Source organism: Poecilia reticulata, chromosome 16 (assembly GCF_904066995.2).
Source record: "Poecilia reticulata chromosome 16, P_reticulata-male-v2, whole genome shotgun sequence".
In the NCBI taxonomy this organism is placed as follows: Eukaryota; Metazoa; Chordata; class Actinopteri; order Cyprinodontiformes; family Poeciliidae; genus Poecilia; species Poecilia reticulata.
This window is the reverse complement of record NC_088845.1, coordinates 34,115,550-34,143,312: the sequence shown is the minus strand read 5'-3', so window position 1 is coordinate 34,143,312 and position 27,763 is coordinate 34,115,550. Positions and strand designations below refer to the sequence as shown.

General features: G+C 41.5%; 1 protein-coding gene across 4 annotated transcripts in view; it reads left to right on the top strand.

Annotated features, from left to right (window-relative positions):
- cdk14 (cyclin dependent kinase 14) overlaps positions 1-27,763 on the top strand; it is a 173,594-nt gene that overhangs the window by 120,144 nt on the left and 25,687 nt on the right. For all 4 annotated transcript variants that reach the window (XM_008411053.3, XM_008411054.3, XM_008411056.3 and 1 more), the window contains 2 exons: positions 4,623-4,762; positions 9,915-10,065. In XM_008411053.3, coding sequence (XP_008409275.1) covers positions 4,623-4,762; positions 9,915-10,030 — 256 coding nt within the window. In that variant the 3' untranslated portion in view covers positions 10,031-10,065. The remainder of the gene's footprint in view (positions 1-4,622; positions 4,763-9,914; positions 10,066-27,763) is intronic.

Genomic DNA, 27,763 nt, shown 5'->3' with positions numbered 1-27,763 from the left:
TGATGATTGGAGAGTTAAAGAAACACATCTTAACTTTCCAATCAAACTCCTTCCATGTCGGGCTGTTAGATAATTTGTGTCCGGTGCTAAATGTTTCTTCCCAATCCTCATCTGCTATTATTATATTAGCCTCCAATTCCAATTTCTCCTTATTTTCCTTATTGTTAACATTGGATTCATATTGCAGGCTTTGAGCCTGCAATATGTATACTGTATAGTATACATATATAGTATAGTATAGTATAGTATAGTATAGTATAGTATAGTATAGTATAGTATAGTATAGTACTGTATAGCTTTGAGATCAGGTCTTTTTTGATTCACCTTTTGCTATTGATAATAGAATTTCTTCATTCTTGGTCAGATCTGCTGAAATTTTCTGCCAATCACTATGATTCTGGAGATAATGTCTAAGTTGCAGAAATCTATAAAAATCAGTTTTTTGTAGATTAAATTTCCTTCAAATTTGTTCAAAAGATTTCATTGTTGACCCTTTAAAGAGCTGTGCTATAAATACCAGTCCTCCTTTTGTCCATCTCTCAAACCCTGCATCCACAGAAGCTGGAATAAAATCTGGAATCTTAGCAAATTTTTCCATTTTTAATATAGATTCAGGAAAATTGTATTTCTTTTTTATTCTTGAACAAATATTAATTGTTTCCTTAACCCAGTAGTTTTTAATTTTGAGATTTCTTTGAACCATGTTTGTTGTAAAGGGCAGTGTATCTAGGGACAGTTTTGGGCAGTGTCTTTGCTCCATATCTACCCATATTGTCTCATGATCCTTTTGCTAACCATAGAGCTATGGCTCTCAGTTGAGCAGCCCAATAATAGTACTTTAGTCATGTCGCCTTTTATTCAGCTTTTACGTGACTGACATGAGACGTGCGTCAGTCATAATTCTGCACCAGCAGAAGCCAGACTCACAAAAAAACACGTATTAGCTTGTTGGTAAATCTGGATGTAAACAAATTATGATTATGAAATAATGATAGAAGCAGGGCTGCACAGTGGCGCAGTTGGTAGAACTGTTGCCTTGCAGCAAGAAGGTTCTGGGTTCGATTCCTGACCCAGGGTCTTTCTACATGGAGTTTGCATGTTCTTCTTGTGCATGCGTGGGTTCTCTCTGGGTACTGCAGCTTCCTCCCACAGTTCAAAAACATGACTCTAAATTCTCCCTAGGTGTCAGTGTGTGTGTGTGCATGGTTGTTTGCCCTGTCTGTCTCTTTGTTGCCCTGCGACAGACTGGCGACCTGTCCAGGGTGACCCCGCCTCTTGCCCAGAATGTTAGCTGGAGATAAGCACCAGCACCTCATCACCCCACTAAGGACAAGGGTGTTAGAAAGTGGATGGATGGATAGAAGTGTGTGACACTGAAACACATCACAATCCCACCACTCTTGACTGTGACTACAGCATCCAAACACACTTCTCTACAGAGGCTTCACAAAACAGCATTTTTATTAGTCATACTTTCTTTTTATTAGTTTCCATCATATTGTTATGAATTAGAGACAATACTGTCGGATCCCATTGCTGAGTAAACTCTTAAAGTCGATCCATAGTCTGCGCCATCCTTTGTTTCTCCCATAAACACAGTGCTGCTGGGTAACGTCGTTGTTCTTCTGTGCATGCAGGTCACTCTGGGGATGGAAACTGCTCTCACTGAAGTCTGATTGTTGTCAAATCTATCAGTAGTTTGAACAATCATGTAAACAAAATTGGATTCCAGCAAAAAAAATCTGAATTTAGCAACAAGGTCTGCTGTGTGTCCGTAGCCAATGTCATTGATATTGACTTTCTGTGTCCTCCATGTTTCACACCAGATCACTTGGGTCTGTGTCCACAGGCCGGTCACACCCTGCTTGTTCTTGCTGTTTTTGGCCTTCACCCTTCCTCAGTGTGAGGTTTTGCTACACTTTCCCTCTTGTACCACCAACACTGAGCACACAGGTCCCTCCCATTGTGTAGAATGTCAACAGGCACCCTAAGCCATGTATCATTTGCTGTACACAGAACAGTTGCATGTATTGACCTGCTATTCTTGATTGCACATTTGTCTTTAAACAGCACAGGCATTGTTAAGGCTACCTCACTTTGGAAGCTCTTCACATAACAAAAAATCAGAAGCACAGAAGCAGCAGTGAGGGAACAGTAGAGGTGGGGGTGTTTGAGTTTTGTTTTGTTTCTGTGGTTATTCTGATGGAAAACTCAGAGAAGTAACACTCCAGTGAAGAAGGCAGGGTTCACCACACTGACAATGCCTCATCACCTGGATGAGACTGAACGGGATGTTATCAAACTTTCCCTAATCATTTGGTGTGGATAGAAATAAGAGCAGAAAGGAAGCCAGGTGATTTCACACTGGTTCATATCTGAATGAAATCTCTCTGGCTGCAGAGAAACATGAAAGTAAAACTTGTCTCTGCCGCTTTACGATTACCCCCGAAATTTCTCCCCAAAAAAGCTAAGTATTGGATGGATTTTAACTGCAAAACAAAAAAGATAAAAACAAGAAAATTTTATGTACACCAATATTCCCAGTGTTTGTGTACTTGTGTACTTTGTGTAAGCAGCTTTAACCAATCCCAACCTCATCTCACCAAGCTTGGCTCACACGTTTTCAGGGTCAGGTTGGTAGAGCTGTGATTGTAACTAGTTTTAGATCTTACTGAAGATGTTGAGTTGGATTTAACTCTGGGATTTGGCTGGACCAACTAGTTCACAGACTGGTCCTGAAGCCACTTGGCTGTGTGCTTCAGATCTCTGCTGAATATTAGAGCTATCCATCATTTGTCATGATGAATCGTCACCTCGGGTCCCTCTCTAGAGTAGACAGGATGTCATCAAGAACCACTCCGTATCTAAGTTATGCTCGCTATTCAGAATACTCACTGAGCTTCTTCTGCAGAAAGACATCCCTACACCATCCCCACCTTCTCACATCTTTTAAAGGAGTGTAAATAGTGTGGAAGGTGTTGCATGTGTATACAGGTGTACATACTATACACAAAGCTAAAATATTTATTCATTGACCATCAAAAAGCCAAGCAGGAAGCATTTAGAGTGTTTATGGAAATACCTGACCAGTATTCCAGAAGTGCATTTGTGAGGTCAGACACTGATGTGGGACTGGAAGACCTGGATTTAGTTTCTGCTCTTATTCATCCCAAAGGTATTCTATTGGTCTGAGGACCGGAGTCTGGTCAGACCAGTCAGATTTTTTCCTCACCAAACTCCTAAATTTAATTGCTCTGGAGCTTTAATGGAGCTCTGACTGGTGCAGTCATGTTGGAACAGGAAGGAGTCATCCCCTAAATGTCCCCTGGACCAAATCCAGACTGATGTGTCTACTGCTTCACTGGCTGCATATTTTACACAACTCCATCTCATGTTTTGTGTTGCACTTCATGATTTCAGGTTTTCATGAATCTGCTCAGCCATAGAAACCTGTTCTATGAAGTTCTTGACCTAATCTAAACGGTATAAGAAGTTTGGATGTTTGCAACAATAGACTCTGAAGAAAATTCTTAACCTCTGCTGACTTTGTTCTGATGCTGACCCAGCTCTGTGGGTCTACCACCTCATGGTGGAGTATCTGTCATCTCCAATCATTTCTTCAATACTTTCTCACAATACCACCAACAGTTGAGCGTGCAATATTTAGAAGTTAAGAAATTACAAGTGTCACAACTGACCTTCTATCATTGCACCATTCTAGAATTCATTGATCTATTGAGTGCTACCTGTTCTTTTTAGAAGCGTTCTGCATGTCTGGCTGCTGCATTTTCTACACCTGTGGGTGTAGAAGTGATTCGTTCAATGATTCGTAGGGGTGGGTGACCACTTTTACCAACAAACTGTATGTTGACAAACGTTGACAGGTTCAGCATGAATACATGAATAGCAATCCGTAGTTATGAATCCATCAGTTTAAACTCTGATGACTCTAAAAAAAAAAGAGTCTGTGCTGAAGTTCTTTAGTTGTTTGGGAAAGAACCCAGCAGAGGCCCTGATGGACTTCATTAACTTTATCTCTGCATCTGTGCAGAGCGCTACAGAGCAGAGATTTATTCCCTCACACGTCTTTTTTCTGCTGATAAGTCCGGTTTAGATCCCTGTTAGGAGGCAAGGGAGCAGCTGTCAGAGAGGGTGGAGGGCGGGGAGGTGGAGGAACAGAACCCTCAGGATTTTACAGTTGTTCTCGGTACCACTGAATAACATCATGTTTATTTAATGCAGCTGATGACTAATTACTTTGTACCTCTGTTTATTTTCTCTCCCCCTCAGCGTTGCAAGCTGCGGCTGGTTCACAAGTTCACTACTGTCAGCACACACTCACACACTCTTTTCTCTTTCCTGGCTCTTGCTGCAAGGACTTTTATCTTATGGTGACCCAATCATCATGAGAGCTCGCAGGAGAAAGTCGGTGGCATGCGCTCTCCTTTGCATGTGTGTGTTTCTCCTCTCAAGTCAGTAAACCTTCAAAGTAATGAGCAGCAGTCAGCAGCTATGAGTTGGAGGATGTCAGTCCTGTGAGTGAAGAGGAACAGAGCGCCGCGCTCTGTATGATGTTTGTTTCTTTGATCAGTTGAACTAATTAGGTGTGTTTTATGTGTCAGGTTGGGCTACGTGGACAACGCTGAGGAGTTGGCCTCCAGGTTCCTTCAGTGCTTCCCAAAGAACCGGCTGTCGGCGCAGACGGCCCTCAACCATGAATACTTCAGCAACCTTCCTCCACGGCTCTGGGAGCTGCAGGACAGTATGTAACTCCTAATGTCTCACCACTTTTACACACTGTTACACTTCAGCTGTAAAGCACTGCATTGCACAAGAAGCACAGAGTAGAAGAGTGTAGTTGAAGACAAAGCTTCATTTAGGTACTTCAGGCTTTTAACACAGTCAGTTTCATAATCTCAACATTTATTGAGGTACAGTAAGAAAAATCATTGGAAACAAATAATCAGTGAAATATAAAATTACATGTGTTGTTAATAATACTATTGACAATGTACTAATGACTAACTGAGTTAAAGAAGCACTTACAAATCTAATGACCAGCAAACATGGATTCTGGTTCTCAAACTTCCAAACACCAGGATTTTACCACCTTGGTCTAGTGTCAGTATTTAAAATTGGTCTGTTGTGTCACTCATAGAAACAACTGGACTTTGGTTCTGAGGTGCTTCTTGGCAGGGAAAACAAACAGCAGGTGGTTCTAAACCAGGACGCCACACAGACAAGAAGACTGTCAGTTCTGCCTTTGGTTGGTTCCTCACGTTCCTCAGATTTGGAATCATCAAGAGACGCTGACCCGCCGAATATTGATTTTTCAAACTACTTTCTATAAACCAGAGAAAAACCGAGTTACTACAGACAGTTCAAATGTGTTTCATGACTCTAAAGAGAAACATCCGATAGCATTCATTCACACTGCTACAGTTACTCTTTCAGTACTATACATTTGAAAACTGAATTTGCAACAGTTTGCTCAGTGAACATTGCCATGTTTCTGCCTTTTAATTCAAAACATCACATGCAGTGATGAATTGTGGGTACTGCACTTCAGCAAAGTCCACCTTGATTCTGTCTTAGCCATCCCTTCTTTCAATGTTCTACATGTAAACATGGCTGATTGACTAAACGCCATCCATTCATCATCATACATCATTATGCCGTTGCGGCCATGAGAGAACACAGAGACAGACAAGACAAATAATCACACACACACACACACACACACACACACACACACACACACACACACACACACACACCTGTGGTGAATTTAGAGAGACTAATCAACCTGACAGTCATGTTTGTGGGAGGAAGCCTCAGTACCTGGAGAGAATACACACATGCACAAGGAGAAAATGCAAACTCCATGCAGAAAGAATCAAACCTAGGACCTACTTGCAGCAAGACAACGCTGCTACCAACTGCGCCACTGTGCAGCCCTGATTGAACTCATAAACTAAAAAAAAGAAAAACACAGCTAGAAAGCTACATAGATTATGAATTTGGTCCTACTGACTGAAATCTTAGAGCTGAGTAACCACCTGGTGGATCATTTTGTTTGGCGCTTAGTATTTCTGTCTGAGCATCATTTTTGGCTCCAGGGTTAGCAGGTAAAGAGACTGACAGTCACACAATGGCTCTCTATCTGTTCCTTTTTTCTTTCTCTCCCCTGCTTTGTGCTTTGGTACAGTCCTTTCCTTTTGTGTTGAGTCTTCACTCTGTCCTGGTCTGTCTGTCTGTGAGGAAGACAGCCAGGAGCAACCTGGGCTTGTTTTTTGATCATGCACAGAAAGCTGGTCTTATCATGCGGATGCCGTTGGGACAGTAAACCCAGCCGGTCCTCTGGCTCCTCCAAGTGTTCTCGGTTTGATTTTCTGTCTTCTTGACTGGTTGTTTGCCAAGAGAAAAGTACACTGAGGCTCTCTTTAAATAAGCCAGGGCTGTGAAATTTCAGAAACACACAGCTTTTAGCTTTTACCACTCGTAGCTTTCAGCATGCCTGGGGTTTGGAGGCACATTTCCCTCATGCATTCTGAATCTCAGAGTTAGAGGCTTTAGCCACAGCTTCACATTCAGGTTTTATTTCAATTAATCCTTCAGAATTGGGTTGTTGCATCAAAGTATGTCAGATATGACTACCTATCCATATTCTTTGACATGCTACACACACACATTAGCAATCCCTTAAGCTGTTATTCATTAGCGTAGTGAAAAGCCAGCTCAACAGACCTGAGTGTGCCACCACTGACAGGGTGGTAATTTTAATTGGAGAATTCCATTTTTAATTCCCCCCGATTAGGATTTTTCTGCATTATTAATCCTGTTATCAGCTCCCAGCAGGCTGTCATGTTGAAAAAGAAGCAGAAAGCAGCGGTCACTGACAGAGAGGCAGGAAGGAGATGGCTCATTTAGATTTTTGTCATGCTCGCTCGCTCCTGTTTTCCTCGCTCTGCCTTCATCTCACTGTGTTCTCTTCAGGCAGAGCAGCAGAGCAGAATGAGGAATAAAACCGTTCCCAAAACCAGGACGGGAACGGATCAAACCAAAGTACCTCGCCCCTGTGTTTTCCCTGTGCCTCTTTGTGGGGATGAATGTGTTGAATTGTTTCAAACAAACGGGAGCATGAGATTAAAAACTAGTTAATTAGTCAAATGGTGAAGTGGCTGCAGCAGTGGGACAGGAAAAAGATGTGCATTGTCACTAAAAGCGATTATTTGTAGGTAGCCATTTGTTCCACTTGAACACAAAAAAAACATCCAGTCTGATGTTCCAAATGGATTTTAATTCAGAGGAAAGAAACAAAAACCTAAAATTCCAGAAAAAATAACTGATGATTTCTGATCAACTGAGTTGAATCGATCATTTGTCAGTCATACGTTTTTGTGTTTAAATCTTGGTTGGAGTTTCTATGTAAGACAAACCAACAATAGTTATAAAAAATACAGCATTATTACAACATGTCTGTAAGTTCATTTTTGTTTTTTTTGTAAATCCTTTTCATGTTGCCTTCTATCCAGTGTTGGGCAATGTTGAAGACGGTTGCTATGTTTAAGGGGTTTCCAAAGTGCGGCCTGAGAGCTATTTACGACCCACTGAATGATTGCTCATCACAATGCTGGAAAGAATCTGTCCTATAAGAACAACAAAAATCATTTCTAATATAACCGTGCTTAACCATGCTTCTCCATTCATCTTATGATGAATGCTGGGACATGATGCCAAGTCATGATGTTAGCATCTTGGTGGAGAAGTGAAGAAGAATCAGTTGTTTTTCTCTGAACAGCCCAGCAGCCAATAGAAACATCCGGAACTGTCTGACTGCTTTCATGTGAAGCAGACAGATGAACCGACTTATTGTTTAAAGAAGACCAATATAAAGTCAAGTAAATGTCTCATGCTTTCCATAAAGAAATAATCTTCTAATTTCTCTGCCCCACTATGTGTTATCATGTAACCCAGAGTGATTATCATAAACAATGCCTGCTTTATTGAAACCATAAACCTCTTTAAGCTCCGAGCTCCGGGGATTGGACTGTGGCATTTTCATTTTGATCTGAGTGTGACAGAGTGGGTGTCTGAGAGTGGATTGGCCGAATGCTAAGCCTGGGATAACAATAGGAAAAGCAGTTTCCTATTGGATGAGGATCAGCTGATGTGGACCGAGAGCAGAACTCCTCCAGTCCCTCTGCTCTAAGTTTGTGAAGAACATCTTTTCACAGTGAATGATGAGGATCAATTTCTCCCAAATGGAAATGACAAACCTGAAGTCAGGAAGCAGTGATTAAACAGGTGCAAATAAACGGGTATCTTTGACGTATCAGTGATGCTGCTGTCTATTTGAAGCACTCTCTGCTCTGGAGACAGTAGGAGATCGTCCAGATCACTGTTGGACACCCTGAAGCCTTCCTCTCATCAGCTGAACTTCTCAAACTTAGAGTCCTTTATCATCCAGAAAACTCTTATTTCAGCTCAATTCGAATTCAGCTCTGGATTTCTATCAGATGGACGTAATCATTAAATGGAGACAGATGAGGAACATTATTTTGAGTAGAGCTGGTGTTGCTCCAGTCTGTTGTGTCTGTTGTGAAAAAGAGAGCTAAATAGGACAGAAACAGAAAATCTCCTTATCTACAAGACTGTCATCAACAACATCTACATATGGATCATGATCAGAACAATGAATCTTCCTCACTAGTAGCTGAGATAAGATGGATGGACTCTGCCTAAGAGAGGCAGAGGAGCTATGCTTCCCAGGGAGTCTTGATAAAGACCTGCTGCTCCTCCACATCAAACGGAATCAAATGAGGGGTTCAGGCATCTCCTGACCTCTCTGTGGAGGATTTGTGAGCATCTACCTGTGGGAGGAGAGCCTGGGGCTGACCCTGGGATCCCTCACATTTAGTCAGAGTGTGTTGCTAGACAGAGTGATGTCTGGGTTTCCTACCTTGGCCTCTTACTACTGATATCCCAACTCAGATAAGCAGAAGACACTGGACAGATGGACAGATGGACTATGAGCTCCATGTTTCTGTGAGCCTAATAGATGGAATGATGAAATGACAGCATGAGTGTCATTTCAGTTTTTTTCTGGCACTAATATTTTCAGCAGGAAAAGTCCTAAAGTCGAGAATCGAACTCTGAACAGCTCCATCAAAGGCTAATATTCTTTATGTACGGGGCGGCCACTCAACCTGTACACCACACAAAACCCCTGGGAGATTTAATGAGTAAATGTGTCTCTGTTCTGTAAAATCCTTTAATCTCCAATGCAACCATTGAGCTGTGCGAAACGCCTGGATGGATCTAGCCCCGTCTACGAGGCACAGCTTCTCCTCAGAGCTGCAGCTCCAGCCTCACAGAACAACCCTCCCTCATTCAGCTCCTTCAGACTAGACAACAGTAATTAGCAAGCACCTGATGGAGCTGTGCATCTGCTGAGCTCATTATATGAGTTTCTTCTCAGTGAAATACTGGTAAAAACATTGTTAAAGGGTTATTAGAGGATTGATGTGGTGATGACTTCCTGAAGCAGGAGTTTTAGAAAAAATATGAATTTTAAAGAGACAGGCCCAGTTTCAAGGTGTTCAATTACAAAGTCAAGTTTCTTTTACGTCATACTGGGTTTGGAGATCTTTCTCCATGGAGTTTGTTCTCTCTGGGTACTCCAGTTTCTCTCTTCAGTTTGAACACAACTGTTAGGTTAAGTGGTTACAGGCTCTTCCCTGCCTCTCACCTCCATGATTGCTGGTGAAATGCAGCAGCCTCCCACCGTGACCCTGCAAACACAAGCGGGTGTCAACAATGGATGAATGTTTTTTTTCAAATGCTTGCTTGAAAAATGCTTTTCGCTTCCAGCCGGCTCGGGTCTAATCTTCATGCACTTGTTCCCCTTGCAGTGTCTTCTATCTTCACTGTACCAAATGTCAAGCTGCAGACAGAGAGCGGGGACAGCATACAGGTGTGCTCACGGAAGAACAGCCACGGAAAGGCATCGTCTGGCAGCAAGCACTGACCTGTGGCAGCATCCTGCACATGACTGCCTGTCGGGTATGTGCTCATTAGCATGGACGCACGCACACACACATACAGAGGTCTGCTGCAGCAAAACACACAAACGTAAACTACAACATCACCTCTCTGGTAAACCTGTATTTTGTACAAAAAATCAAAAAGAGTGTTTGTACAGATTGAAATACTGCTCATTCAGAGGACCCACACAGCTGTGTTTACATTTTATTATTTATTCTGAAGGTAAGTTTCTTGGTAAATGGCTCAGCAGAACTATAACAGTGAACAATGTCAGGTTTTGAAATGGTAAATGGACTGAACTTATATAGCGCTTTTCCAATCATTTTTGACCACTCAAAGTGCTTTATTTACACTAGAGTCACATTCACCCATTCACACTCACAAACGCTCACACATTAATACACCGATACGCAGATCGGTAGGCAATTTGGGGTTTAGTGCCCAAGGGCACATCAACATGTGGCAGGAGGAACATGTGGCAGGAAGAAGCTGGAATTGAGCCTACAACCTTCCAATTGCAAGACGACTACTCTACCCACAGAGCCATAGTCGCCCCATGCACAGCGACAGTCCAGTCCAAAAGTTTTTATGGAACAACGTGAGCTTTTTATTTCTATTACGCAAATTTGTTTTTGTTTTACCAATTATGCACAATTATATAGTCAATGGAAACACAGCTACTGTCATTTTGTTGGGGTTATTCGCTACTTCTATTAACTTTGCACTTCATAGCTTTTTATTTGCGGAGTTGATTGATAATGTGTAAGTGATTCAAAAAGTCAACTTGACATTTCAAAAAGAAATGAAGTGTAACCTCCATTAAATGTGACATGTTTTAAAGCAGACAGTGATGCGGTGGGGCTCAGTCACTCCTCTGCTCCCCTCTGGGCCCCAGCTGGGTCATCAGATCTGTGCTCTCTGCTCTGAAGCTGTAAGGGAAGGCAGTAAGGGATGGAGGTTTGGGTCTGATGGGAGAGCAGGGAGCTCCATTCTTTTCAGATGGATCTTTCATTCACAGCTTGGATAAAGAGCTGCTATTTGCATGTAATACGGGGCGCGGAGGCCAGGCATGCGGGGGATAATGGACGGTCTAATAGCAGCACTGGGCAGAGGAGAAGATTATCTATATAATCACTGACAGGTGCAAAGCCACGTCAACTCTTCACTGCAGCTTCTGCAAAATATACGTCTATTCCACTGATCATACTTAAGTGTGTGTTCCCTGATGTGGAGGGTAATGGAGTTTCTGTGTGTTTGTGTGAAAGGTGGAAGTCACCCCACTGAGAGAGCCGTGTCCTCTCAGCTGCTGTATTTCCATTGAAATCAGCCTCTTTGTCCCGGCCTCATGCTAACGGGCCGGCAGGCCGCGAGAGCCGCTGCCTAATCCCTCTGCTCTCATTTTCATCAACACACTGACAGATTACCCACACTCACAGCTGTACCAGACCAAAACTCATACAGAAACTTTACTCTTCTTCTGATTGCTGAGTTCTTATAGTAGGCAAAATTAACAATCTTACCTTAAACAATGACTTAGGAATTGTTGAGCAATTGGTTTTAGATAATAAGTTAATATTAACTACATTAAAGACAAAACATTTAGTAATTGGCTCAAAGAAGTCTCTTAAATATGATCCAAAGTTAAATTTGTCAATAAATAACACACTTATCGAACAAGTAGCAGAAGCTAAGTTACCTGGGCTCTATTTGGATAACTAACTGTCTTGGTCAGGTGTAGTAATGTTCACTTAGGTTTGGCTAAACTTGTAAAAACTGGAAAAGACAGCCTCAGATAAACTTCAGTTGATGCAGAATAAAGCTGTCCGTTTTGCATTAATTGTTCATGCAGGACATTAATAAAAACCATGCATTCAAATCTTGACTGCACCATGATAGGGTGTTAGCTTTCCGACTGCTCTCAACATGGAGCATTTTTAAATTTCAAAGTTCATGTTTATTTTTTGTTCAAGAACAATGTAATTTCACATCGCTGTGTCACCAGACATGCAGGTGAAAGATGTTTGCAAAGTCCTCAGGCAAAAATGTATTTTCCCAAACGCACCATTACTTACTGAGCAACAAATCTCTCTACCATCAACTTTTACTAAAGTTGAACAGAAGTTAGCTTTTAAAAAGAAGTTGAACGTTTTAGGACTAAAATTCTTAGAGCTCAAATGGTTAATTATTGTATATTTTATGAATTTATTAACATTTTGTATGAACTAGAATTAATTTGTATTGCTATGCATATTAAATCTGTCATGTCATATATTTGAATGGTTTTAATGTGTTTTTTTTGATGGACTCCAAAAAGCACACATTACAAACCCGAAGAACTGTAATGATAACTCTTCATCCTACTGAATGAACTGAACCAGTTTTGTTTACAGTCAATTATGTCCAACTTCTGTGTGTTGCAATTGTGCTTTGAAAGCTGCGTCATTCTGAGCTTCTGCCAACCATACATGGATGAAATAATAAGAGTATGTGTTGTATAAGATGCAGCGGCCTGTTCCTGAAAATTTTCAGATAAAATTCCAAGTACTAACGGCGAGAAGACGGAATAAATGGAGGCAGGGGTTTGTCGGAGCAGTGCAGGATTTATTTTTATTTTTTTTATTGTTGTTGTTGAGGCAGTGTTGTATTATTTATACGAGGTGGTGGAGGCAAGCTGCTTCAGACAGAGCAAAGACGGCGAGAATCCCTCCACCCCTTTCTTTTGTGGGTTTTTTCCCAGTGGGCAGGCTTTGTGCTGGCTGGATGGCTGCCTTTGAGGAAACCTGGGCTTCTATTGAGCTGAGAGCGAGGGCCGGGCCCGGCCGGGCCGCACCGAGACACGGCACTACTACAGCAGCACAATGTCTGTCACCACTGTGGCCAGAGAGGAGGAGAAAAGGATGAAGGTGGTATGAAAGAGAACGGGGGGAGGAAGGCTAGTGGGAGTGTTTGATTTTGGCAGGGAGGGAAAAAAGAAAGAAGGTTTTTGTGGTTTAGAAAAAGACGAGCAGAAAGAGATAGGAGTGGACAGAAAAGGGAGGCGGGACGGAGAGGAGAGGAAACGAAGAAAAGACAGGTCTCCTTTACAGTCTTTTATGTTTATTCATGATTCTACATTATTCACAAGATTAGCTGATGCAACGTGGCTTTCAGGGTACGCAACAGCTCCCGCCACCAGTCCACTCCATGACCACACAGCCAGGGACGGCCGCCCTGTCACTGAGCCCCAGCACACTTCACCACAGAGGGCCTGGATGCAGCATTCACAGGCAGAACGCATGACAAAGCATGAAACCCACTCAGACAGCCAGAGGTCTGCCAGCCCAAACAGCAGGCTAAGAGCTTTTATTTTGAAAGCAAAATGTGCCAATAAACCTGATTAGAGTTGTTAGAAAGAATGAATATTTGTGTCCAGTGTTGGCTGCATTTCCATTATAGATGTGTCCAAAACTTTGTTGATGTTCTGCTAATGTCGAAAAAACACAATTTTGCAATTGGGGTGATTCTATTGAATAAGAAATACATGAAACAGTGAATAGGTTTGTTTACTCAAGAAGTTATTAAAAGGGGAATATTATGTGCTTTCCAGGCACACGGTGCCGTTCTAAAGCACAGTCAAGTAACTGTTAACATAGGTTGTTATAAAAATGCTATATATGTATCAAATACAAATTCAAATGACAAATTTGACTTTTTAATTACACCTTGAAATTGGGCTTCTGTCTCTATAAAAACTCCTGTTCTTTCTGAAACTCTACCTTATCACTACATGGCTCCTCTATTTTTACCACTGTTACACTGAGAAGTAGCTCCTATGATGAGCTCAGCAGATGTTCAGTTCCACCAGGTGGTGGCTAATTGCTGCTGGCTAGTTTGTAGGAGGTGAGTGGGGGACTAACAGGGGAGGATTGCTCTGTGAGGCTGAAACTCCAAAGCTTAGAAACTGCAACTCTGAGGAGCCCAAAGAGAAGAGTCAGAGTTTCTGGACAAACACAACAAAACTGCAATGAATATGGATTTGTCTTTACTTCCTGTCACCCTCCTCATATTTTGCAGCAGCAGTAACATCTTGTTATCTGTCATGTAACTTATGTAATGCCGAAAAAGTGCACTTTTGCAAAATACACTAGAATCAATACAGCCGAAAAACAATCTTCTCCTAGCACAAAAACTTTTGATCAAAAAACGTGCTTTTCTTGAAATTGTTGTGTTGCCATCAAACAAGTTTATTTTCTTAATTCCAATTTCCACAATTATAAGGTCAGTGGAAACCCAACTACTGACAGTGAGCCCTTGATGTTAACGCCTTATTAGTCACACTCATGTTACATGAGAACACCTCAGTCCTAGTGACAGTTAAATTAAACTGACTTTAGCATCTTATGTCAACACTTACAACTCCATTGTGGTGTTTAAAATGAGTTTATGTGAAGCAGAACATTGACTGCAGTCTTCAAGGATGCATTCAAAGCATAATTCATGTGTGACTGGAAGAAATGGAAGAAAGAGGAAGTGAAGCATTAAGAGAAGGACACAGGGAATGGAGCAAGGAGAACATTCATGCAGCGATACTGAGAGCACGTTCAAGACTTGTTTAGGACAACTGAATGTCCTTATCAAACAGAACTGCACATTTCCACACCTGCAGTGCAGCTTGGGTTTATATTGGCTTGAAGACAATGTCCTGTGTGTGCGTGTGTGTGTGTGTGTGTGTGTGTGTGTGTGTGTGTGTGTGCGTGTGTGTGCGTGTGTGTGTGTGTGGGTGTGTGTGTGTGTGTGTGTGTGTGTGTGTGTGTGTGCGTGCGTGTGCGTGTGTGTGTGTGTGTGTGTGTGTGTGTGTGTGTGTGTGTGTGTGTGTGTGTTGTTCTGGTCACCTGGCCACGCTTCAAACAGAGCAGCAGCCTTTGTACAGAGAGTCGGTGCAGTCAGCCATCACAGGTCGCTGTCGGGACGCTCCGGCCCTGAAGCATCACTGTGTCGCTTTGAAGATAGCAGCTACAGGCGAAACGAGACCGTACTGTCCAGAATGTAGAGGAGACAGCTATTTCTCTCTCCACGTACTCACACACACACACGCACACACACAACAGCCTAAGGAATCCTCTCTGTGACGGTAGTGTTTTGGCAGGAAGGAAGATAAAAAGCAGGAAAGCTTCATTGCTTTGGAACCATTTCTCTTGAAACTAAAAGCACTATTTGTCCCCTGGTGTTTCTACACTGATGTCTGCCTACTAAAGCTGTCACTGCCCCACACTTCCAAAGTCAACAAGACAGAAGCAGAATATACTTCAGCTCTGTAGTTAGAAGAAACAGATTTGTGCAGTCCACCAAACGACCCGTCAGGAAGTTTTTCTGGGTGGAGGACAAAGTGATTTAAAATATTTCCCTGCTGTGAGCCTAAGGGAGGGAGGTGGGAAGCGAGGGGGGGTGTGGGTTAGGTGAGGCGGGGGAGATAACCGGAGGCATTGCCTTGAGAAACTGAGAGCCGTCTGTAAAATCAGCTGGTTTTACTTTCCTACTGCCGCCTAGAAACACACTTTCATTGCCTGTCAGTAACCCAGGCGTCCGTTTCATCCTGTCTTCAGCGGGAAACTCTGCAAAGGCTTCGGATGTCAGCTGTGTGTATTCAAGGACACCATGATGTTAGACCTGCAACCCAAACTGATACAGACAGAGAAACTGGAAAGTTAAAGCTGTTGTACATTATTGGTTTGAATGAGGCTTTGCAGTCCAGCCTGACTGTAGTTTTGGTGTTAATCTGGTGTAAACAGTGTCCCAGCTCTTCCGCTCAGGAAGAAAACCCTTCTTCTTGTGAGGAAGAGTAGGTTGAATGGACTGAACTTGCACAGCCCATTTAAAGACTTTAACACCTTGACTTTTGTTCACCCATCCCACCTACCAATATGTACAATGATACATCACTATTAGAGCTGAGCAATAAATCAATAACAGTATATATCACAATAGACATGTGATCAATATCAATAGAAAATAGATTCAATAAAATGTTTAATACTTTTGCTGAACAATCTGGAGGATGTTGGCAGAAGAAATGACAGGTTGAGCATTTCCTCTGCCAACATCTGCCAACAGCTAAACAATTAACTCACATGCTCCAGTTACCTAGCAACAACCTGGTGAGACACTTGCACAGCAGCAGTTTCAGGATTTGCCACTGTGTCTCATAACTGTGTGAGTGACAGAAAATGAGTAAAATATCCAGAGAGGAAACTGGAGAAAACAAGAAAAGTTTGGCATTATTTCAGATATTTAACACAAAAATAAATGAATAATTATCTATAGCAACTGATATGAAATCCTGACATTGTGATATGTTTTCCAACCATATTGCCCATTTCATAACATCAATAACGAGATTATTGCAGATGCTGCAGACAGTGGAGAGAACTTATAGAATTTGCTGTTTGAAGTAATAGAAAACACTTTGTGGGACAAGGCTACATCCTGGGGTGATGGAATAACGGAGCCTCTTCAGTGTGTCTGAAGCACCATGATGGAGTCATGACTGAGTGTCTGACCTGAAACTTGTGACTTTCAAATCAAGCTGCAGTGAAAACGAACCTCTCCTCTGCATGACGGAAACTGTCAGGACTCTCTCAACATCAGCTCTGACTCGCCGTTGCATCATCACAGAAAAATGGAGTCGATTTCAGACTCGGATTCTGCTTCATGCACATTAGCTCTGGGTGGATTTTCCATAAGTTTGTTTTTTGATTTGCAAAGCTCTTAGCAGGGCAGCAGATCAGGTAAATGTTGCTGTTGTTTTGCTGCAGGCAAAAATACTGCTACTAGTTATGATTACACAAATCATTCTTTTTACAGTAATTATGTCTGTTTAAGCCCCAAGCACTTAAGATTAGCAGGGAAGCACTTAGGATAAATAAATCAAATCATTTCTGTGCGTTGTCTCTCTGCTGACGGCTTTGATTGACAGGTCAGAGAAGCGCATGTGATGAATACACTCCGTCACAGTCGGAGGGGAGGCAGAGCACTAACAGTCTCTCTCCCAGTAGCTCCTCTGATACTGACGCAACAGCAAGAGAGAAATATTTGACATCCAGCTACATCCTGACATAAACCATACACCAGCACATGTATTTGATAGATAAAGTGATGCTTTTAGATTATGTGCTGTATAGCTATCCATATGGATATACTGTAGATTTAGGCACCCAGTTGAAACCAGAAGTTTACATACACAGAATATAAAGATGCATAAACCTTTATTTCCCCCAACGTCTGGAGTTAAATCAGTCCAATTTGTTTATTATTATTTTAGTCAGTTGGAATCAGCAGCTGACTAAAAACAAACAAACAAACACTTTGACCAGGTGTGGAACCTTTTTGTTTCCACACCTGAAACTCACTGTTTTCTTGTTTGACATGATGAGAAATGACACAATAATGACAGAAAGAAAATGTCTGGTGTTTATTAATTAGTGTATATTCAAAATCAGAAGTTTACATACAGAATGATTATTGCATGCAATGAGGGAAAACCCAGATGTAATGAAAACACTGTACGTAAATTGTCATGGCACGTTCAAAACTACAGCATTTCAGCATGTTTCACAGCTAGCAGTGGCTAATATGTCAATTTCGTTCAACCTCAGTCACACAGCCAGTCGCATCAAGGCTAAGAACAAGAATCCCTGTTTACTTTGAAAACAATCTGTGGTTCACTTTTAAAAAGAGAGGCTACATTCCCAGGTATTATATTCAACCTGTATATACAACACAGCACAGCCATGACAAACAAATCAGCCACGGAGAAAAACCTCTAAAACGGTCAGTTAATGATCTGACAAAGTTAGTGAACTTAGGTTTTCTAAAAATGTAGAAGTCCCATCTCTTTGTTCCTCAATCTCTCCCATTTTGCCATCATTTTCGTCTCTTTCTTCTACCATATGGCTTCCTCTAATGAGTGCTGCTCACGTCCCGCCTTCCTTTTTTGCTTCTCCAAGGAGAAAAGAAAAGCCGTTCCTTCCTATGTGACGCGTCCAACAGCTCCTCTAACAGCAGCAGCCCAGCAGAGTATCAAATGAAGCATGCTAATAAGACTGACATTGTCACTGTGCCACAGGCAACATGGGGGATCATCAGTAGTTAATTTTTTTACTTGTGGCTTCATTTTGTCCATCACAGATTTTTCTGAACTGATAGATTGTATTATGTTGAGAAACTTTAGTTGATGTTTGTTTCCTACCGACTGCAGTGATGGAGCATGGCTGTTTGATGGAAGCCACGTGACTGTCAGTGTTTCACTTGTTAATCTTGTCTTCTAAAGTTGAATTACAGTACTTACTGTCCAAATCAAGAAAAGTTTCTTCAATGAATCAGACTAAAAGTTCAAAACAGCGAAAGAAAAAAATCTTTCAGGCCTGCAGCTCTGATTTTGGAAATGATTCACTTTAAAGTAGGGTTAGACTTTTTTCTTCTGAATTTAAAACTCTCTGTTCAGACATCTGAAAACAATATTACAAATTAATCTATTCCCCTGAAAGTTACCAAGCAAATCAGACACATGCAGTCTGGAATAAAGATGTTTCCTAATTAACACAAACACCTTTACATTCCAATGATCTTCTTTTTTTTAAAAAAAGGGTTTTGTTGGCTCTAGTGGCCTTTATTTGAAAGTAGTGTGACAGGAAAGAGGGTTATGAGAGGGGAAGACATGCGGCAAATGTCACCAGGCTGGGAATTGAACCTGCGACCACCAGCATGAGGACTAAGGCCTCAATACGTGGGTTGTACTTTGTCCCTGCGACACCACAGCACCCGAATGATCCACTGATTCTTGCGTTTCTATTTTTTTCCTGACATATTCGGCCTCTTCACATGAACTTCATGAATGTGACTCTTGCCTCTGTTGTTCAACATCTCATAGCCGTGTGTATCTTCCCATCCAAGTCAGGAAGTGGCGATTGGACAGCACAGCTTTTGTCCAGTGAGCATTTAGCTGCTGAAGTAGTCTGAATAAACTGAGGGTCTTTTGTGTGGGCTGGAGGAGTTGGTGTGTGTTTGCAGGCAGCGCTCAGGCTTCAAGAACCAGAAAAGCAAAGACATGCACTTTATTTTTTTTATTTTTTTTATCCTTGACTATGAATGAGAATATTTTAATTACATTTTAATACAAGTCACTTATAATATGCCGCTTCACAACTAATTACACAAAGTCAATTTGATCCTAGTTATCAAACAATTCAGTCAAGTTCATTTTTTTCTTTATTCAAATTGGTCAAAGCTTCTGGCAGCATAACTACAGAGATACCACAGGATAACATTAGCCCCTCTATGGAACTACAAGCTTAACCAAATAGGAACGTTTGAAGCCTGATAAGTTAGCAGAGTGTCTGCCTAAAACTGGGAGCTGATTCTACAGCAGAAAATCTGCCTTACGTTCTGCTGGTAGAACCTCTAGGAACCAACAGTAAACCTGCAGTCTGAGAGCAAAGCGCTCTGTTAGGAACATATGGACCAATCAGATCTCTGATGTGTCATGGAACTAATTATTAAGTTATTAAGGGCTTTATGTGTGAGAAGGAGAATCATAAATTCTGTTCTGGATTTGACAGGGAGCCAATGGAGGGAAGTTAAAACAGGAATATCAGAACAGATAGAATTAGGCTGAAATTTATATTGTTTATAGTGGTTTCCTGGTTGTGCAATGTTTTAGTTTTGGAGAAGTAACTAATTACTTTTAAACATAAATAATCAGTATTTATGTTTAAAATAAATAAATGCTGATTATTTATTTATTTTAAACATAAAATCCAAAAAACAACTGGATTGTTTGTTGGGGGACTAATCTGTTGGACAAATAAGAAAATGTTCAACACACTGGCTTACATTTCTTTTGCAAAAATTTCTAGCTTCAAACAGAAGAAGCAACCAGAGTCAAAATAAGTCTCTACCACAAAACGAAATGGAGACGTGCACCAGATGAAGCTACAGAGCTCTGAGTTCTGCAGCGTGGCCTCGGTTCAGGGTGTTATGAGGACACAGCCAACCTGAGAAAGATTTACTAGAAGGAGCTGGTAGTTGGCAGGTAGTTTCTTCAGCTACCTGCCAACTACCAAGATAAACAGCAGGAGAGTGTTCCTGACAAGATAGAAAAAACATGCAACTGGAAAGCAGGGCTGCACAGTGTACCACCAGTAAATCATTATCGCAATATTTGTATCACAAAGAACTGTTTGAGGTGCAATCATTTTTTCTAATATATGACAAGTGTTTTGAACTTGCATTTTTCATGCTAATGTGATATTTAGCCATTTGGACTGAGTTTTACAGCAGCAGATGCTCACAGCAGACATAACTAACATTGCTCAAAATGCTAAAGGTCACAGGGTGTAGGAAGAACAAATGATACAGAGAGGAAACAGGATATCATCTATTTTGCTAGATGATAACATCACCCAGGATAATGGGGATAATAATTCCCCGATATTATCGTCACTGCAAGATTTTCTAAAATCATGCATCCATAGCAGAAAGCTAACCCTCTATTTACTTTGAGGGACTCTAGCTTTGGGTTGAGACACAAGAGCTGATCAGATACTACTCCTGCCATCACGGAACAGGTGAAGGAGGCCACAGTTCACCAGAACTGGACAAATAACCAACTGGAAAATCCTTTCCAGCATTCAGACGGTTGGGTCAGAATTTGGTGTTAAGGCATGGAAAATAATTTCTAAGGTTCCCAGAATGCCACCGACCACAGCACGATGATACATAATGTCACAAAGCTCACACATTCTAAAGGTGTCTTGTTGAACATTACAATGAGTTCACTGCTCTCCCCTGCCCTCTTCAGTCATCTGATCTCAGTCCAGCTGGGCATCTTTGGGCTGTGGTGGAACAGAAAATATGCATCATGGATGATCAACTGTGTAATGCTAGCAGGTTAGCATCTCTCAGGATGTTTCTGACAGCTTGTTGAATGTGTGACCTGAGGCAAGAGGACAGTTCAGTGCAGTTTGGATGAGTTGTTATTAAGGCCTGGACTTTAATGCAATACGTTTTGTTTAATTAAATACATAGGTTTTAACATGTAAAAAATTTTAATGCAATTAATCATTAATCTGAACATACAAAAGCACCGAGCTGGAACCTTTGTATCTAGGTTTCAGGTGCGCCCATAAATCTGATGCACTAGGAAAATCCACAGTCAACAGCAAAGGACGACAAGCCTGCTTCCCTTGGTCCACTGGGGGTTAAGTGTTGCTTCTATAAATTGTTGGGCACTTTAAAATACTATTGTTATCTTCAAGTTGTGCTAAAAGTCTAAAAATAGCATCTCTGTGCTGAACATGAAGCAGCAGCACAGACGTCCCTAACGCTAACGTCAGCGTCCACAGTCCACATTTCTACCGAAGTTCCAATAATGCTCAAGAATTCCTGAAACACTGGAAAGCTCAATGGATGTAATGGAACTTTGAACCAATCTGAGGGTGGAAAAACCTAAGTAACAGATGAAAAACAGTAGAAATCTTTATTGTTAAGCTCAAATGTCTATTTATTCAATAAATTACCAGCAAAGAGTTTTTGAACTAAAAATGTTGCCTGTTTTGTCAATATTAATTTTTCAATTAAAATGCAATTAATTTATTACAGATCTGCAATTAATTTGATTACATTTTTTAATATAGCCCCACCACCGCTTTGACATATTCCCGTGTGCTTTTGGCATAATGCTATGACTCTTCAGTTCAAATGGATGATCTCATGTTCAGGAGAAAAAATTGCAGGTTTAGTCAATAACAGCAAAGTCACGTTGTACCTCACACTGGCTGCTGGCTCCAAGCACACGTCTTGTGACCGCGGCTCGGCACCACATCTATTATTCCAGAGTTCATCAGCTATCCGAGGTAGGAAGTCAGCAGGAGACTGACTCGATTTGAATTGGACACGACTCGCAAATTATTCTCCTGCAGTGGAGTGTGCATGTTAACGGCACACTGCAGGCCTGTATGAGAGTGCGTGGCCTGCAAACACAGGGCTTAGTGTACGTGAGCACACACTGCAGGGGGAGAGGAGCAAAACAGGCTGAAAGTCATCACATGAAAGGCAGGAGTGTTACAGGAGAGCGCTGGAGTTTAGAGAGATTGAAGGGAAATATTATGATTATTAATACGCTTTTGAAGTTGTATTCAGTAGACTTGCTCCTGCAGTGAGATAAGTGTACTTACACTGCCAGCAGGAAAGATTGGCCTTCACCCTCTGACAACTTGGTCAATACTAAAAGCAGGATCTGTAAACAGGCTTTTTCAATAAGACACTGTGGCCCTGGAAGTTCAGCACTTGTAAATAGTTATTTCCTGAAACTGTGTTGCTTTGTTTATTTATTTGCATTAATTTGTACTCTTTGACCTTTAGATCAGTGTTCCCCCACCCTGATCCTGGTGGCACACTGCCCTGCATGTTTTAGCTGTTTTCTTGCTTCAGTCCAGGTGATTTCAATTGACAGGTGTTTCCTGAACTGCAATAAGATGAATCAGGTGGCTAAAACAGGCAGGACAGTGTGCCACAAGGACCAGAGCTGAGAAACACTGCTTTAGATCGTTTTAGGTTTGTTCCATACATGGCAGACAGGGGGAGCTGTTCATGTGCGTTTATGTTCAGAAGAAGTATCAGTAGAAGTCACGCTATTCGCACAGAGTACGGATCACCTCAGTTCTTCACTGAGACTAAACAAAAACACCAAACAGACCATCATGTGGCTCAGTGGTAGAGCAGGCGCACCACGTCTACTGTCATTGATGCAGCAGTCCCAAGTTCGATTCCCGTCCCCGAACCAGGACTTCTCTCTCTTCCCTACTTGTTGTTGAGGTGCTAATGAACACTAGCCACCAACTGTCATGTTGGGGCACTGGATGTCTTATTGAACTTTCAGAGATCAAAAGATCTTTAAGAGTGTTGGGGAGGGTATATGTCATGTTATAATCTCATTCTCCCCTCCCCTCCTGACTTCCTCACTCAGTTCCTGCAAACTAGCAGCAGCAACAATTAAAACACCTGCTGACAACAACTACTCAGTCCAACGTTACTAACAGTGGTGGTGTGGCATCATACAGGGGCATTGCTATGATGATGTGCTGAAGGTGGAGTGTCTGAAACGGCAGGAGCTTTTTAAAGAGACAGCCCCAATTTCAAGATATCAGCTATGGTACGACATCAAATTTAATGGAAGTTGTTTTATATATATATATATATATATATATATATATATATATATATATATATATATATATATATATATATATATATATATATATATATATATACAGCATTTTCACAACAAATGAAGATACACTGTTTATGAGATTGTACTACACAAGTACACTATGTTCCTGGAAAACACATAATCTCTCTTTTAAGAAATTTGTGCCCAATCACTTCATTGAAGATCAATGCTTTTGTTATTAAAAAAAAAACCTCTTCGTTTTAGCAACAGCTGTCCTCCCAACAATCAGGATCTGCTGATATATAGCAGAATATTTGGGGGATTTTGGACATGTCTGGAGGGACTGATCAGACCAAACAGCTTAATGGTAAAAACGAGAGCCTCATCAGGTCTTATGTGATTCTAATCAGCTCTGCAGACACACTGCAGCTTTGTTCTGCATGGGCCTCCTGCTCGCCTGTCACAGTGAAGACTCTAAGGCCAGAGGTTTCCCTGGCAGAGCCACGCTCTGCCTGATCCCCTCAGGGCTAAATACAAGCCAGCACCTCCCCACAGCCCTCTCTGTGTCTTCCCATGCCCTGGCCAGTCTGTCCTGTAATGGGTTCACTCTCCCATGCAATCCTTTCACTCTTCAATGCTCTGAGTATCTCTTTTGCTGCCTTTTCCTCCCCCCCTGCCCCTCACCCTTCCTCCCAGCCTCCTTGTCTCTGTTCCTTCATGAGTGTGTCCATGACTATAGACTAAGGTAGATGGATGGATGGAGGTTGGGGGTGGAGTTAGTTGGTGTTTATCGTCTGATCTGATGAGGCCCATGAGGAGCACATTATGCTGGACTTTGTCTCAGTGATCTGAGCTCTTCCTGCTTCTCTCTTCAGAACAGCAGTACAGCTTCCTACTCACATCTGACATCACAAAACCCGAACCTTCAGCACAAATAAGCACATCACTTTCTCCCAGTTGGCAAAACTATAAAACATTTTGTTACGCATTATGTTGCAGCACAGAGAGCAGAGGCTTTCTTCTTCACCATTCTTCTGCCTTAATGTATGCATGTGACTGGTTAGGCTGGTTGAACACAGAGTGGTGAGCAACAGAAAAGAGACGGAGGATTGCGCGGAAGCTGTTGCATTATTCATCATGTTGGATAAGGTTTAATTAAAAGTGCTGCTCGGCATTGTGAGGGGAATGAATGTGTGTTTTGCCTCGCCTGTCGCTGCCTCATTCACGTTCGCCATGCTCGACTTATCAAAGCAGGGCCTTCGCCCCTCCTCTTTTGCCGGCATACGTTAGCATAATTCCAGAGCTGAGAACTTTGGTGTTATGGTGAGAGGCAGAGCTTCACTGAGACGATGCTGGAACTCACTAGGATTCTGTAAAGAATTCCAACAGATGAAAGAACCCACAAGGTGTTTATGTTGCTCCTCAGTGTCTGTACACTAGAAGCAATTGTGTGAACTTCAGAGTTTCTTTGTATTTCTTCCCTCAACAAACCTGTCAAAGAACGTTTAAAGTGGAGGAATTTTATCAGATCTCCTCTCTGACTCTTGATTCCAAACATTCATCTCAGCTTTCCATGTAGCTTTACATTGCTTTGTTCTGCCTTTGTTCTCGTTTGCAACTACCACACACACTCAGACCTACGGACAATTTAGGGAGAAAAGTATGTGTAAAGTTATTGAACTGTTGGAGGAAACCAGAGTCCGCTGAGAGAATTTATTCATGAACAAGGAGGACATGCAAATTCATTCAGAAGAGGAATCCTGTAATCATTTAAACACAGAACCTTTTTAGAGCCAGTGCTGCCCTGCATTCAGCCTAATGTCAACTTCCCAATCTATAAATCTGACTCAAAAAGCATTTTGTGAACATTGTTGATAAAAATTATTCACTTGCTTCTTTGATCAGTAGAGATGAGGCTTGGGTTTAACAAAAGAGTATTCAGCTGAATTTAACTTCATAACGGGGGATATTAAAACTCAAAACAAAACATTAGACCATGTGTCTGGTTATTAGTGTTTTTAATTTCATTGGCCTTAGACAGGTTAAATTGGAGCTAGCCCACCCTCAACATTTGATGAAAAGAAGTTTTTCCTTTGGCTCAACAAAGACCTGGTCCCAGCATAGAGCCAAATATTGTAGACCTGAGAGGAAACTAAATAATGGGGGAGGAGTAGGAACATTCTAACCACTAATTCTAACTTCCAACTACCAGTTAGCTGCATTAAAAAGCTTTTTATTAATCATTTGCTATCTATTTGCATTCATTTCATTATTTAGTATGATGTGAAGACTGTAGTCTAGTGAAACTACCTAACGGAACTATTAGGTAGATTGATAATCAGTTGTTTAACAAGTTCTGTTGTTTACAGCAAAACTCCTTTAGTTTCACAGTCTAAGTTTAAGCATACATTCACACCACCCCTGTTTAGTCCACTTTAACTGAACACTAGTTCCTTTGCCTAGAAAGTCTGTTTCATTTGGGTGAGAAAGTGTATTCAAATTCTGATGTGAACCAAAGAAGCTAAATCTGGCTCGCCTAAAAACGCAAACTTCTTCTGAAGTGAACTCTGGTGCAGTTTGAATGGATATGTGGACGTCAAGCGAACCGGAGACCGCTCCAAAATCAAGAAGTTAACAGCAGTGTACAATCACACATGTGATTGTACAAATCACATGGGTGCTTGTACACCCATGTGTTTCAAAACAAACACATGGGCATAGCGCTAGCAGGAAAAATGGCTCATTGTGTTTTACCAAATAACAAATCCTACCACCCTCTAAAATCTGACACTACCACATTTCCTGACAAAGGAAGTTATGTTCAGTGTCTTCTTCACACGTTTCCATATTGTGTCTTTCAGTGGTTCTCGGTGCAGCGCCACCACAGGTGAGGAGGATAAAAAGTTTTTCAAATTTTGGCAGTGAAAACATCCATACAACACCTGTTGAACTGAATCATTTTGCTGCAAAGAAGAAGTTTGATCTTGTCATTTGTTGCTGGTACTTTTTCTAGGCCATAACAGTCATATATTAATGCTTGAGATAATGATTGAAGTGGTTAATTCCTTGACTATTAAGACATAACTCTTTAGTTTGACTCTGACTACATCAATCTTTTTATATCAGATTTTTTACATAAACTATATATTTTATTTTTATTGCTGTGTTACTTGTTTGGAATATGAAAAATTGTATTAGAATTTGCTGCATGAATAACAACTGAGTAGCCAATGTTATATTAAAAGCTCTATAAGTAGTGCTGCCACAAACAACTAACATCTCCACAAGATAAGAACAAATACTTAATATCATCATGGCAAATGGAGCTCTATCAAAAATCTATTTCAGAGTAGAAAAGCTTTTTCTGCATGTTCTGAATAGAGTCAAGACAAAAAGCACAACCAGCATAATTCCACGAATTACCATATTTTCATGGTGAAAATGCTTAGTGTATTTAATACCGTTTTGCACTGACACTTCCACCAACGCAAAACTAATTCTATTTGTGTTTTCTAGCCTAAATATAAACTGTTCTGCAAGATTTCACCGAAGGGAAAAAAAGGGCTTTCTAAAGCCAAATTTTTAAATTCCCCACTTGGATCCACAAAATGGTAACAAACCGAAGCAAGAACCATGACACTACCATGCGTGGTTACGCCTTCATTAAGAAGAGCAGAAACAAGTCTTCATGTAAAAGTTCCAAATCACAGAATTCTTGTGTTGGGTTATGGAAGGTTCATGACTGGCTCTGTAGAGATTGGATGCGTTCTCCAGGTATTCATGGGGATTTTACTGGTGAATCTGTGTCAAGGTTGGTTCACACAATAAATAACATCAAGTTACTTTAACCAAAGCAATTAGACATTGAAGAAATCAAAGTAAATACATTCAACTAAACTCATGTTGATCAAAGTCAAGATGTTTCCTTGTTGACTTGAACATGATTAGCTTTTTGTCGTACATATCAACAGCTGTTTTAGATCGACCTGAGCCGAGCTGCAGGTTTACGGAGACATACACAATGAAGATCTTCTCATTTAAAGTCGGGCAAGTGAACTTAATCCTCTGTTATTGTGCTTAGGATGCACAGCATGAGGTGTGTCAGAACAGAGCAGTAGAGGAGTGGAAACAAAGGCAGCCAGCCTAGTCAAAGATGGAGCTCTGCGTGGCCTGGAGGAAAACCAGCAAACACACTCATCTTCAGCACACACACACACGCACACACTTTAAGGCCTGAACAAAGGGGAAACAGGAGGTATAGATTGACTCATCGTGGTGGGAGTACGGTGCAGTGATTTCACGGCTGGTTGTTGGCTAACAAGGCCCTGCATCACTCTCTGCACCGCGGGGCCTGTTATTAGGAATGTGTGTGTGTGTGTGTCTGCCTGTCTGTCAACAACTGTGTGTGTTACCTGGGAGACAGACTTAAAGCCCCAGCACTCTGGGGCAGAAAGGAGTGCTGTTTGGGAGGTGTGGAGGGGGTGGAGCAGCCCGGCTCAGCCTGGACTCCTG